The following is a 13,208-nucleotide window of genomic DNA, read 5'->3' as shown; positions in this document are numbered from 1 at the left end:
GTGGCTCAGTGGTTTGGCGCCTGCCTTCAGCCCAGGGAGTGATCCTGGAGACCCAGGATCGAGTCCCACATTGGGCTCCCTACATGGAGCCTGCTTCTCCCTCTGCCTGTGTCTCTGCCTGCTTCTCTCTCTCTGTGCCTCTCATGAATAAATAAATAAAATCTTTAAAAAAAAAATTAAAAGCTTTACATACAAAGACATCCATCCATGCAATTATAAAAAAGAAAACCAGGAAATGAGCAAAATGTCCAGTAGGGAAGGTTGTAAATTCATATAATATTTATTATATAGTCATTAATTTTATTATAAAATAAGGTTATATATTAATATTATACTATGTTAAATGTATAATGTTTCTAAAGATTTAATTAGGGATCCCTGGGTGGCTCAGCGGTTTAGTGCCTGCCTTCAGCCCGGGGCATGATCCTGGAGACCCAGGATCGAGTCCCACATCAGGCTCCCTGCATAAAGCCTGCTTCTCCCTCTGCCTGCGTCTCTGCCTCTCTCTCTCTCGTGAATAAATAAAATCTTTTTTAAAAAATTTAGGACTGTATGTATCTGAACATGAAAAGAAGCAATAAATGCAATAAAATGTTATCGGTAATCCCTGGGCACTTGGGGGCTTTAAACAAAAGCTATACATGGTTTTTTAAAGTATATTTTCAAAAAGGAGACTTAGAAATGTTCTGTGTCTAACCAGTAATTTTTTTAAAGATTAAGTATGTAAATAAATAAAAATAAAGATGGATTTATTTATTGTGGGGGAAGGGCAATGGGGAAAGGGAATGGGAATTTTCTTTTCTTTTTTTTTTTTTTTTTATAATAGTCACATAGAGAGAGAGAGAGAGGCAGAGACACAGGCAGAGGGAGAAGCAGGCTCCATGCACCGGGAGCCTGATGTGGGATTCGATCCCGGGTCTCCAGGATCGCGCCCCGGGGCCAAAGGCAGGCGCCAAACCGCTGCGCCACCCAGGGATCCCAGGGAATGGGAATTTTAAATAGACTCCATGCAGAGCATGCAGCCTGATGTGGGGCTCGAACTTATGACCTGAGCCGAAACCAAGAGTCAGACACTTAACTGACTACACCTCCCAGGCACCCCAACCCAGTAATCTTTAAATGCACCTTTAATAGGCTTATAATATAAATCAACTGCCCACCATTGATTCTCACCATTATTAGATCACTGAAGCGCTAACCATTGAAGTACATTTTCAACACTATAATTTCTTGCACAGCAAAATAAAATGTAAACAATGAAGTAGGCGGAATTAAGTATAAATGTTTTCTTTTTAATTATAAAGCAGAAAATGTATGAATCCATGAAGTAGCTAACACTGCGAGAATTCCCATTACCCCCTACAAAGTAAGTGCTACATATTAGAAGCCACAGAAGCTATGGGGAAACAGAGAATTCCCTTATTTTCATGTTAGAACAATTACCAGTGACTTGGTCAGTGGAGTTAACACAGTGTCCTAGGAGGAGAGCAAACTTAGCCTTGAGCTAGGCTCCAGCCCAAGTGCACCACTGCTTTATATCCAGTGGCAGAAAGACAGAGGGCCATGGCTATGTTTGTTTCAACAGTCTTTATGTGGTTTCCACAAATGTTTCATTTACATGTACTAACCAGAGTTCCTGATTCTAAAACACTTAGCTCAGTTAGAGCTCCTTCTGAGGAAGCTTACCAACATATGAATATGGTGCATGAGGTCCAGGGACAAGAGAGTGAGCTCCATGACAAAATCTGTATAATAGACATAGGTTCCTTTTCCTTCCCAAGTCCCTTCATGGTTGAGGTCCCAGAGGTGAATTACATATCTGCAGTGAACAGAGAAAAATCATTTTAGTAACTTACTGTTACAATTTAATTTGGCTTAAACATGATGCAGTATAGCCACATTTTTATAGATTTTATACATGTTACATCTTAAAATCAACTGTATGAGTAGACCTCATTCGCCTCCCTCCCAAAGTTCTACTCACCGTAAAATCACGTGAGCAGTCCTCACTGTCACAAGAAGAGACTATATAAAGAAAGATGTATTTTTTCTTTAGTAAAATTTGGAAATATAAAAGGCAAACATTTGTCAGTTCAATTACAGCACTGGTTATTCCCGGGGGTGGGGTGGGGTGGGGTGGATGGAACGAATGTGGTCAGAAGGTAAAAACTTCAGTTGCAAGATAATTAAGGAGTAGGGATGTCATCTCCAACATAATGAATGCGGTTAACACTGCTGTGGTACTTCTGAAAGTTGTAGAGAGGGTAATCCTTCTCATCACAAAGAAAAAAACCCTTCTCTTTCTTTTTCTGTATCTATAATGAAATGATGGCTGTTAAGGAAACTTACGGTGATAATCACTTCACAATCTATGTCAGTTAACCATTAGGCTGGACACCTTAAAAGTCAATGGTGTAAGTCAATTATATCTGAACAAAACTGAAATAAAAAAAGCAGGTTGTTCAAGTTTACCAACTATTTTTTTTATCCGCTTCAAATTTCCATGAAATGTTTTCATGACCTAGAAACCAACTTTCTTTGAGCCTTTTCCTGTTAATAGGTGACAATCGATTATACCCATCCATCTCCTGGGGCTGCCTCCTACAATCCTGAGGCTCATTCTAGTAGTTTGACAATCACTTCTATTTTATACAGCAGGAAGTCATCATCACTGATTACATCAAAGGGTGTTTGAATACTTGGTGATCCTATACCCAAAGTATAGTTTAGGTACCACAATCCAAGATGAGTACCTGCTCTCTACATAACGTTTTGTACACCCCCTTTGCCCACACAAAAGCAAAAAGAATGAAGGAAATAAAAAATAACATAAGCTCTTTGTAGTATTTGATATTACAGAAATTGATTGTAAGAAAATTTCCTCTTAAACTACCAGAATAGAACTATTATATTGTTTGAGATTTGGAAATTCCAGTTTATAAATGGAAAACATTTTACATAGAGAAACAGTATAAATTTTAAAATATGATTAAGTTCAAAATATAGAGACTGTAACATGATAAATTATCTTAAGTCAACAGTAATGAGCTAAAATTATGTACTATAGTATGATTCAAAAAGCCTACTTTAAGTGTCTTTATTTTTAGGTATACCTTTCCCAAAGTTTGGGTTAAAATTAATTAAAAGTAAAATAGTACGAATATCAGACGATCACGCAAATGGTGATTATAAAATATATGTAAAGCAAAGTAACATAAATCAATGCAAAAACATTTTTACACAGATTTTTTTTCAAGAGGAACATACACAAAGTACTTATCTAGAATTGTAAATGATTTACTAAGTACCTAAACATCCCTTTCCTAATTTGTTACACTACATTGTATTCTGAAATCAATTCTATTAAGCAAAATAAAACTTAAAAAAAATTTTTTTTAAATAAATTCTTACCCATGTGGTTCTCAAACTCACAACACCCAGATCAAGAGTCACTCCACCAAATGACCCAGCCAGGTACCCCAATAAACTTTAATCCTATTCTAACAAATACCCAAAAAGTAGTTCAAATTTAGTGTTTTGATATTAGCTAATTAGCTTTAATAATTTATTATTTCATCTTTTTCTTTAATAGTAGCAATTACTATTAATTTTTCATTAATAGGAGCAATTAATAGTAGGCAAAGAGATATTTTGCCTTTGGCCTGAGGGAGAAAGCAAATATAGCAACTGAATAGAAGGACATATAAAAAATTTTATTTCTACTGAACAAAAATGATTATTTTCAGAAAGTTTTAAAGAGTAAATTTAAAATGTACATGAATATGATTGTTCTTCCAAAACAAAGAAGTTTATATATATTATTCTATAAAATCTTAATTTATATCCCATTTAAAATCCCAATTAATTTATGGAACATAACATATGTTATTATTTTCATCTCAAATTCTCACACATATCTACATATTAAGTGTGTGTGTATTTTTTTCCTAGTAGGCTCCAACCCAACATGGGGCTTGAACTCATCACCCTGAGATTGAAAGTCCCATATTCCACCAACCAAGCCAGCCAGGTACTCCTTAAATAACCCAATTATAAAATATTTCCTTATTCATCACCACCAATCAGTCTTCATTATATCTTAAAAGGAACTGGGAGTCACAGGGCTTGAATTGTGCCACTGCTGACTCTGAAACTTCAAATCATTCACTGCACCCTCTTCACCAGTTTTCCCCATTTATAAAGAGAAATAATAAAATGAGTCAATACACATAAGGTATTTAGAGCAATCCCCAGCATACAGTAAAGCACTATATAAATGTCAGCAAAACTTATTACTTTTTATTAAGTTGTAGCAAAGATTACAGGAAATCATACATTTCTCCCTTCAATATCAGTACCCAACACAAAAGCAAGAAATTCAAGATATGCTTATTAAGACAAAAGACCCTCAGTCACCGTGCAGGGGGCTTGAAAACACACAGGAGTAGATGGGGACAACACCTGCATCCACTTACCTCCGCCGCCATGAAAGCCAGCGTGTGCATCCCGTGCGTGTAGCCAGTGACACAGCAGACCACTGCTAATCCACAGCAAGAAAGCAGCATCGCGATCAACAGAGACAGAACCCGCCCGTGGCTACTCATGGGTGTGGTGGGAGAAAACGACAGCTGAAATGCACAAACGAGAGGAAAGAAGCTCATCCTTCTTCACTGTGGTATTAAGCTTCCCTGAGAAATGCAATGTTAGTGTTTGGGAGTCTCTGCTCAGGAACTCGGGCTTAACAGCACCACCAAACACCAAGCACAGAAAAGCACCCCGTTACCGGATGGTCAAAATTCTCCACCCAACTTAAACGTGAGCATGAGCGAATATTGAGAGATTTCTACTGCTTAATTTACGGAACATAACATACGTTATTATTTTCATCTCAAATTCTCAAGGATCTTCCTACTAGTGGAATGATAAGTCTCTCTCCAAGCAGTTTTCCAAAGGTATGTAATTCTCTCAACATTGGCTAGCACTCCAGACTACACCATGTCCTTTTGTGTTTCTTTCTCCATCTGGCTCTCCCCCTCCTCCCAAAAAGTCCCTTGGAGAACATTCCTATGGTGTTTAAGGCTGAGACAACCAAAATGTCATCCAGGTGCAGAGTTCCCGCTATCACAATGCTCCATTGACAGTGTACAAGGGGAGGCCCAGGACTGGGACTCTGAGCAAGAGGGTGGAGGTAACACAGCTATTAGGGAGGCTGGGCCCTCCTGCTGGTGACTGATGAGCAGCTTTCAGAATGAGATGACCTCACACAGAGGTACAGGCACCACCTGTCTCCCCAGGACCGAGTGAAAAGGGGAGCAAACGAGGCCCTGGAGCAGCATGTAACTGAGGGGCAGAACTGTAGGTGTGCATTGCCCCAGGACCCATGATGTTAGTCCGCGTGCGCTGAAGAATGAGGGTGCACACCCACAGCTGATCTGAAGCTGAGAGGCAGATCTTGTACCCAGACAGGGAAGGAAGGACCTTGGGACACTAGAGGGCTAATTCAGTCCTTGCCCAGGGGTGGAAACAGTGTAGACTAATTAGAAATAAGGCTCCAAGAATCAGAGGGAACAATGGAAGGAGACTAGAACAGAAAATATCTGGAAGATAGCCGCTTTAATTCAGGTTAGACACTAAGCTTTCCCCGTGCCGTGATCAGAATGTGAGCTGGAACGCAATCTGCCAGTGGAGGGAAAGGGAACCTCCTGAGGAGACCCTGACCCTGAGTTCTTTGGCTGCTGCAGGAAGTTCCTCAAGAAATAGGCAGCAGCCACCTGATTTAGGAGCCTTGCCCTGGAGACCTACCTGGGACTTGCCCATTATGGCTCATTCATCTTACACAATGCAAGCTCCGCAAACATGTGACTAAGCAAACAAAGAGCTTGGCTAAGACTTGGCTGAAAACTCACATATTCAAATCGGTCCTTGCAGAGCTGAACCATCAGATGTAGAAATACAAGTCCAGCAAACCAGAGGCACCACATGACCACCTCTTCCACTGTCTGCACATTCAGCACACCAAAAATGAAAATGAACTTGTAGAAAATAAAATTCCAGAACTTGTCTTTGAGGTGCTGCAAAGACAAATATTTATAAAGGTTTAGTACTATTACATCTAACCTATTTAAGAGAAGTTAACACAACAAAAATGTGCTGCCCTGTAGAAAATATTCTACGGTCAGCTAACATTTGTTTGCAAGACATTAGAAGGTAAAGACAAAAATAAACTCTCTGAAGATTAAAGATAAGACACCTAGAAAGTAATGTGTAGACTCTAGATTGTAACCCTCAGTCAGTTATAAAATTTGAGCCACCAAAGGGGGAGTGACAGTAGTCTAGTACCTTGCATATTAGGGGTAATACAAATACTTCCAACACAAAATCTAAAAACTGGTGATAATGCTACAAGTATCATTTTTAATACTTCTGCTCTCTGGATTCTTAAAACAGACAACAGAAAAAAGTAAGTTCTTTTTTTCTTAAAGATCTTTCTGATGAAAAAATAACCGGGATCCCTGGGTGGCGCAGCGGTTTGGCGCCTGCCTTTGGCCCAGGGCGTGATCCTGGAGACCCGGAATCGAATCCCACATCGGGCTCCTGGTGCATGGAGCTTGCTTCTCCCTCTACCTGTGTCTCTGCCTCTCTCTCTCTCTCTGTGACTATCATACATAAATAAATAAAAAATTAAAAAAAAAATAACCTATGCTCATTTGCTAGCCTGTAATCGGTAAGATAAAAATGATGCCTTAGCATTTTTATGCATTTTTCTTGTCTTCCTAATGTGCAAAACCTTAATTTTTGTACACTGCTTTATTTCACTTCTCATATTGTGAGAATCTTTCCAGTAGCAGTGAATAATTTGTGTATATACCATTTTAGTGGTTGCAGAAGGACAATGGAATTGTTTTTAATTTTTCTCCATTCAGAAAATGTTGCAATGAATATCTGCCAGAGTTGCTATTTCTTCAGCATTATGGAATCAAAGGTTACGAATGTTTTTATGATTTCTAATAAGCACCACCCACCTGGTTTCCAGAGAAGCTGTATAAATGTCCTCTCCCAGGGGCAGTGGGAGAGTACATTGCCTACACGGAGGATATCCAGTTTTTAAAATCTTTACTACCCTGAAGAAAAAGGGCAAGGAGAAGAGTCTATCCAACAGATACTAAAATATACTATCGAACCATCTGTGGGAGGAGTGGGAGCTGAGTCAAGAGGTAAGAATGGGACAGGGCTTCTAAGTCTATTTTCAGAAATAGTTCTGAACCATATAAATATTTCACCAATTAAAAAAAAAAAAGCAAAATTGATTAGAGAGAGAAATAACTGAACCTAAATGTGTAAAAAATGAAGGACTACTGAAAGATAAGATTATTTTGAGAACTTTTACACACTGTACTGACCGTACACCATTTACACAAAGAACAAATGGGACTAGGAATCTTTGGTGAGTGCCTGTTTTCAGATCTGGGACAGGTAAAGTACAAGGCGAACCCGACATTTTGTGCCTGTGTTTTGAATCTTCACTCTACCATGTATTTGCTGTGCAACTTAGGATGAGTCACTTAACATTCCCATGCTTTGGTCTCTCCATCTAGAAGATGGACCTTATGACCCCAGTATCTGCCTCATAGAATTGTTGAAGGAGCTAAATAAGCTAATATACGTACAATGTTTGGATATGTGCCATAGTAGGCACTACATGCTATAAAAAAGAATTCCTTCTTCTAAACCTCCACTGAACAGTTTTATTTTTATACCATTTTCAGTATTCAATGTCTCTGCCTCCAGCATGACTTTATTTCTTGAGCTTTCTTGAATCACCCACAGAGCAAACTCATGTCAATTCTGCAGCATTCTAACTCAAACTCAGGCTTGATACATGCCACTGAATGACATTCATCCAAAAAAAAAAAAAAAAAAAAAAGTCATCACGGTGGTGAGCACAGAATAAGTGTATAGAGCTGCTGAATCACTGTGTGGCATAGCTGAAACTAATGTAACACTGCATTAACTATACTTGAACAACAAGTTTTAAATAAATAAATAAATGAAAGATGTGATCTGTACTGAAAAACTGAAAATAAAGTAACAGACGTGCCTTTTTCCATAGCCATGGTAAAAATCTCTGTAATGTTCCAAGGTAATGTTCTCTGTAAATTTTGAACTGCTATTTAACATTTCAGAAAAACGAAAGCAGTAGATTAAGGCCCACTGGTGCCAGATCAAGCCACCAGCAAGGAGATGGCTTGCCGGGCCTGACCATTTTCTGGCCCACAAGCCAGAAGTTTTTCTTCACAAAGAGAGAAGCATCAAAAGGAGCCTGTATCCTACCCCAAAACAACCTCCCACTGATGCTTCCTAGGAGACCCCTGGAGTTGACATTTTGGAGAAAGTACTGAATACTCACTAATGAAAATTCTCTGGGAGAACACACAGAGTCCTGCTCATAAGAGCATCCAAGGGCTCAACCAGAGTAGCCTTGTTTTAGCTCTGAACTAGGACCTCAGCTGCTCCAATAACAGAGGACTTGGGTTGAAAGGGTAGGTAAGGAGTGAGGCCAACAGAAGTTCAAAGTAGCAGGTCCCTGTGTCTCATGACTGGGCTAAGACAAACTCAAGTCTAGTTCTGTTTGTAGGTTGTTGTTTTAAGGCCAGTTCTAAATTCTTATTTTTAAACACACCATTTTATATTCTACACTAAAATTCTTGGGGAACTGCCAAGCTGTACAGTATGCTTGTGGCATATTCTTTATTAAAAGCACGTCCTGCTCATATACGTGTACATTCTGGTAGTAATGTTCCAATGTGAGACTATCCCACCTGAAACAAAAACAAGTCACCTAATTTTCTGCTTGTAGAACAATGGATCTTAATTGACTTGTCCAAAGGGAGAAATTTAAATCTCTTGGTAATCCCTTTGGAAAAGGGCCTATATTCTAAAGAGTGATATTTATTATTATTCAAACTAAAGCAATTCTATGCTTCTTAAAAAACTGCATTTATGAAAGGCATGGGAAAAACAGCTATAGAGAACAGTCTCGGGGCAACCTGGCTACAGTGAATATGGACTATGGATTCCAGAAAGTATTTCATCAATGCTAAGTTTCCTGATTTTGATCATTGTGCTATGGTTACTTAAGAAAATATCCTTGATTTTGGGAAACACATACTGAATGAAGTATTTGGGAACATAGGGGGTAGGATGTCCACAACTTACTCTCAAATGGATCAAAAAATACGTAAAATATAAATAAAAGGCAAATATGAAAGCAAATTGGACAGAATGTTAACAACTGTGAATCTAGATCAGGGTATATGGAAGTTCTTCAGAGTATTCAGGCAACTTTTCTGTAAGTTTAAAATTATACCAAACGCAAAGTTTAAAAAAAAAAAAAAATCTGGTCACTAAAATCAGGCTTAGCCTTGGACTTACCTGCCTCTCACTCACTCGAAGAGGGCCAAACACAATACACTGGATTAGCTTAGCCACCAGCATCAAAACACAGCATGCAGTATTTACTAGAACCTGTTTACAAACCAAAGAAACAAAGTTTATTTCCTCCTATTGAAAAGTAAAAGCAGCTCTAAAAATTTCGTATTAGAGGGGCGCCTGGGTGGCTCAGTCAGTTAAGCATCTGCCTTCGGCTTAGGTCTTGATCCCAGGATCCTGGGATGGAGCCCCATGTCTTGTCAGGCTTCCTGCTCATCGGGCAGTCTGCTTCTCCCTCTCCCTCTGCCCCTCTCCCTGCTTGTGTATGTGCTCTCTCTCACTCGCGCTTTCTCGTTCTCTCTCAAATAAAATCTTTTATAAAAATTTTATATTAAGAATTCAGCAATCATTCCTAATGACTGAGCCTCTCCAGTTCAAGTAATATTTGAAGGGGCACACTTTTATGTGTGGAGGAGAGATGAGGAGTGGGAAGGAGAGGTATCAGCTTACCATTTAATTCACCGAGCCCTGTTCCAATATGTACCATCCAGCAGGCCACCTTCCCTTTCAGCCTTTACTGAACTGTATGTAAACTTTGTACTGAATGTACAGAACTGTATGCACCTTGCAAGTCACAGATATCTCCTAGGGACATCATTCCTACATTAAGATTTTAATAGCCTTGAATAAAACTTTTCTAGAAGTTGAAGTTATCATGAAGTAAAATCCAGCACCCAAATATCCTACTCTGCCCTGCCAAACAAATAGCAGGTGAGGTTGATGGTCACAAAAAAGCCCTAAGACCATAAAACACTAAGCACGCCCAATACATTACATACAAACACACACACAAACATGCGCGCGCGAGCACTACAATGGGACAATCTGCCAGTCAAAAGATAAATGTCCTCCATGCTCAGTGTTGGCCTTCATGTAAAGATTCTGGGGCATCAGAGGTAAATGGAATTGAGAAACCAGGAAGAAGGAAGAAGGGGTATCTGAGAACTGGAATGCAACCAGGAGCCACCAATGTAAAACCAAGGCCTTCTTCAACAGGAGGTGGGAAATCTCTTTCCTTAGATTATTAAGATATGGATACCCCGACACCTAAACAGCAAATCTAACACTCACAAAATGAAAGAGGGGGCTGCCCTTGACCAAGATGCTAGTGGGGCACATCTTATCACTGATGCTCAAATGATTTTTAAAACTCTGCTTGAGGGACATGAGGGTAGCTCAGCGGTTGAGCATTTGCCTTCGGCTCAAGTCATGATCCCGGGTCTGGGGATCGAGTCCCACATCGGGCTCCCTACATGGAGCCTGCTTCTGAACCCTCTGTGTCTCTGCCTCTCTCTCTGCATCTCTCATGAATAAATAAATAAAATCTTTAAAAAAATAAAACTCTCCATGACCCCAAAAGCCAGAAAAGACCTTGATAAAGACAGTAAACATGACTTTTATTGAGAGCAAATGGAAATGAACCCCAACTCAACGTAGACTGTCTCAAGCTTTGATTCACTAACTTTACAAGAAGGTTGCCACATTCTTCTTCCTGGGTCATTCTTCCCTCTGCTCTTAAAAGAAGCAAATGATATTGTGGAAGGAAAAAAAAAAAAAAGATGTCAGATCCCCCTTAGTATCTCATCCCATCTGCTTTGGCAGCCCTGATTCATTACAAGATTAAATTAGGTTTAGTCCTATTCTGCCTAATGGGATAAGGAAATGTGATACATTTTTAAAGAATTAAAAAAAAAAAAAGTTCATCTGAAACTGTTCTGGTAATTAAATCCTGCAAATAATCAGGAAAAAAAAAACAAATAAGTTACCCAAAACATCCTATATCCCTAACTTGTGACTCCCTGTAGAACAGCCCTATTTGAAACAGTCCAACAAATAGCTTAGAATATTAATTTTTAAGGAGATGAAATAGATGTGAAAAAGGTTCATTTTCACTATGTTCTGAACCAGCCAATGGGAACTTCAGTCAGGAAAATTTCATCAGACAAAATCACAACCACAACCCTTCAGGGCCACCTCTCCTAGCTGAGCAGAATTTTTTTTGTTTTAAAGTAAACTCTACCACCAACGGGGCCTGGACCTCACAACCCTGAGGATCAAGAGTCACATGATCTATCGACTGAGCCAGCCAGGTGCCCCTGAACACAATTTTTAAAATCACAACACAATTTTTAAAAAGAATTCTTGCCGGTTTTGCATGTAGGCAATGGAAATAGGGAAATAAAGTCCAGACATTTAGCACCAACTTGTTCAAGGCTTGTGAGAGATTAAGAGAAATGAAGGAGCTCTGGACCCTGCATTCAAAGAGCTTTTAGTATCTACAGGACACAGAACTTGATAAGCATCTAACAACACACCAAGCAGGTTGCTGGTAGCATAATCAATGCAGGAGAAGAAAGTAAATTTGGGGTGGCTTAATCATTGACCTACCCAAAAGCACATTCTTGTGCATCTTGGGTTACAAAACAAAAAGTAAAGTATTATTTATCATTTCTCAGTTACATTTCTTAAGGTTCAAAAATGCAGTTTAAAAAAAATCAGTATTTTTTTAAGAGAAAGTCTGTCAGAATCCCATCACTCATAATCATTTCTTATTTTAATTTCAATGGAAGATTTAAAAATTAGCAAAGATAAGAAGGAAAAAAAGCTTGAGAAAATATACTGATATTAGAAAGGGAATTTATGTAAAAAAGAGCTAACCTTTTCTGAACTTTATATGAAAGCTAGAACAACACAGAATTGGAAGCAACTAAAAATTATTTTAAGATGATGAACAAAGTGTTTTTAAAAACACTTTCAGGATTAATAACTATTTTTTCTATGTCTATTTATAGAAAAATGGTTTAATATATGATAAATTCTTAACCTTAAAACTGACAAAGCCTTGAAAAATTGCAAATATGGAAAGAAACATAATTGTAGCATTCCTCACTTAAAAGCATATCCCACCAACTATATACTTCAATTAAAAAAAAAAAACTTGTACAAAATTTTTTTTTTTACCTATGTGTGAGCATTTGCTAAATTTCACACTGTATAAAATTGTGTTTCTGGGCCTCTGAATAGGAGAGAAAGATAAATAAATGAATATTTCTTTCTACTGGGGATAAGTGTTATTTCACACTGTATAAAATTGTGTTTCTGGGCCTCTGAATAGGAGAGAAAGATAAATAAATGAATATTTCTTTCTACTGGGGATAAGTGTTATTTTCTAACTGAAGTAAAATATTTCATTCTAAAAAATTAAATAAATAAATATGTTAAAGCAAATCCCAAATCAGATCCCACAGGGTCACCAGTAATATTCTTATAGAAAGCACACTTTAGCCTAGACGTGTAAATCCACAAAACCAGGAAATCTTCAATAATCAAAATGAGGCTCATCTCCAGCAAGCCTGGTCTGAACCACCACTTTATCCACACAGACCACACTAAAAGTACTAACTTCGTTTTATCTGTTCTATGCAACTGCTAGTTTTTCCTTGCAGGTAGAATCCAAACTTAAATGTAAAGATAAGGGGTTCACTGAAGCACTGTTCACTAATGGCAGAAAAATGGAGAAAAAGTAAATGTTCCCCCAGAGAGACAAGTTCAATAAACTGCGAAACAGCCACTCAGTGGAATACCATGAAGCCGGGAAAATTAACTCAACAGCTTTGCTACTTACTAGCATTGTCTGGAACCTTCCAGATCATTTGTTCACTGAAAAAAAGGCAAGGTGTAGAAATGCCATTACCATGCTACCCTGTATGCAAAAGAGA

At 38.4% G+C, this 13,208-nt stretch overlaps 1 protein-coding gene across 1 annotated transcript in view; it reads right to left on the bottom strand.

Moving 5' to 3' along the window:
- AMFR (autocrine motility factor receptor) overlaps nucleotides 1–13,208 on the bottom strand; it is a 44,729-nt gene that overhangs the window by 26,201 nt on the left and 5,320 nt on the right. Inside the window, exons 2-6 of the mRNA XM_072750199.1 lie at nucleotides 9,433–9,525; nucleotides 5,907–6,071; nucleotides 4,476–4,628; nucleotides 1,985–2,025; nucleotides 1,687–1,819 (exon numbers count right to left, since the gene is read on the bottom strand). Coding sequence (XP_072606300.1) covers nucleotides 1,687–1,819; nucleotides 1,985–2,025; nucleotides 4,476–4,628; nucleotides 5,907–6,071; nucleotides 9,433–9,525 — 585 coding nt within the window. The remainder of the gene's footprint in view (nucleotides 1–1,686; nucleotides 1,820–1,984; nucleotides 2,026–4,475; nucleotides 4,629–5,906; nucleotides 6,072–9,432; nucleotides 9,526–13,208) is intronic.

The sequence above is a fragment of the Vulpes vulpes genome, chromosome 2 (genome assembly GCF_048418805.1).
Source record: "Vulpes vulpes isolate BD-2025 chromosome 2, VulVul3, whole genome shotgun sequence".
Lineage (NCBI taxonomy): Eukaryota > Metazoa > Chordata > Mammalia > Carnivora > Canidae > Vulpes > Vulpes vulpes.
This window is presented reverse-complemented; position numbering and strand designations above follow the sequence as displayed.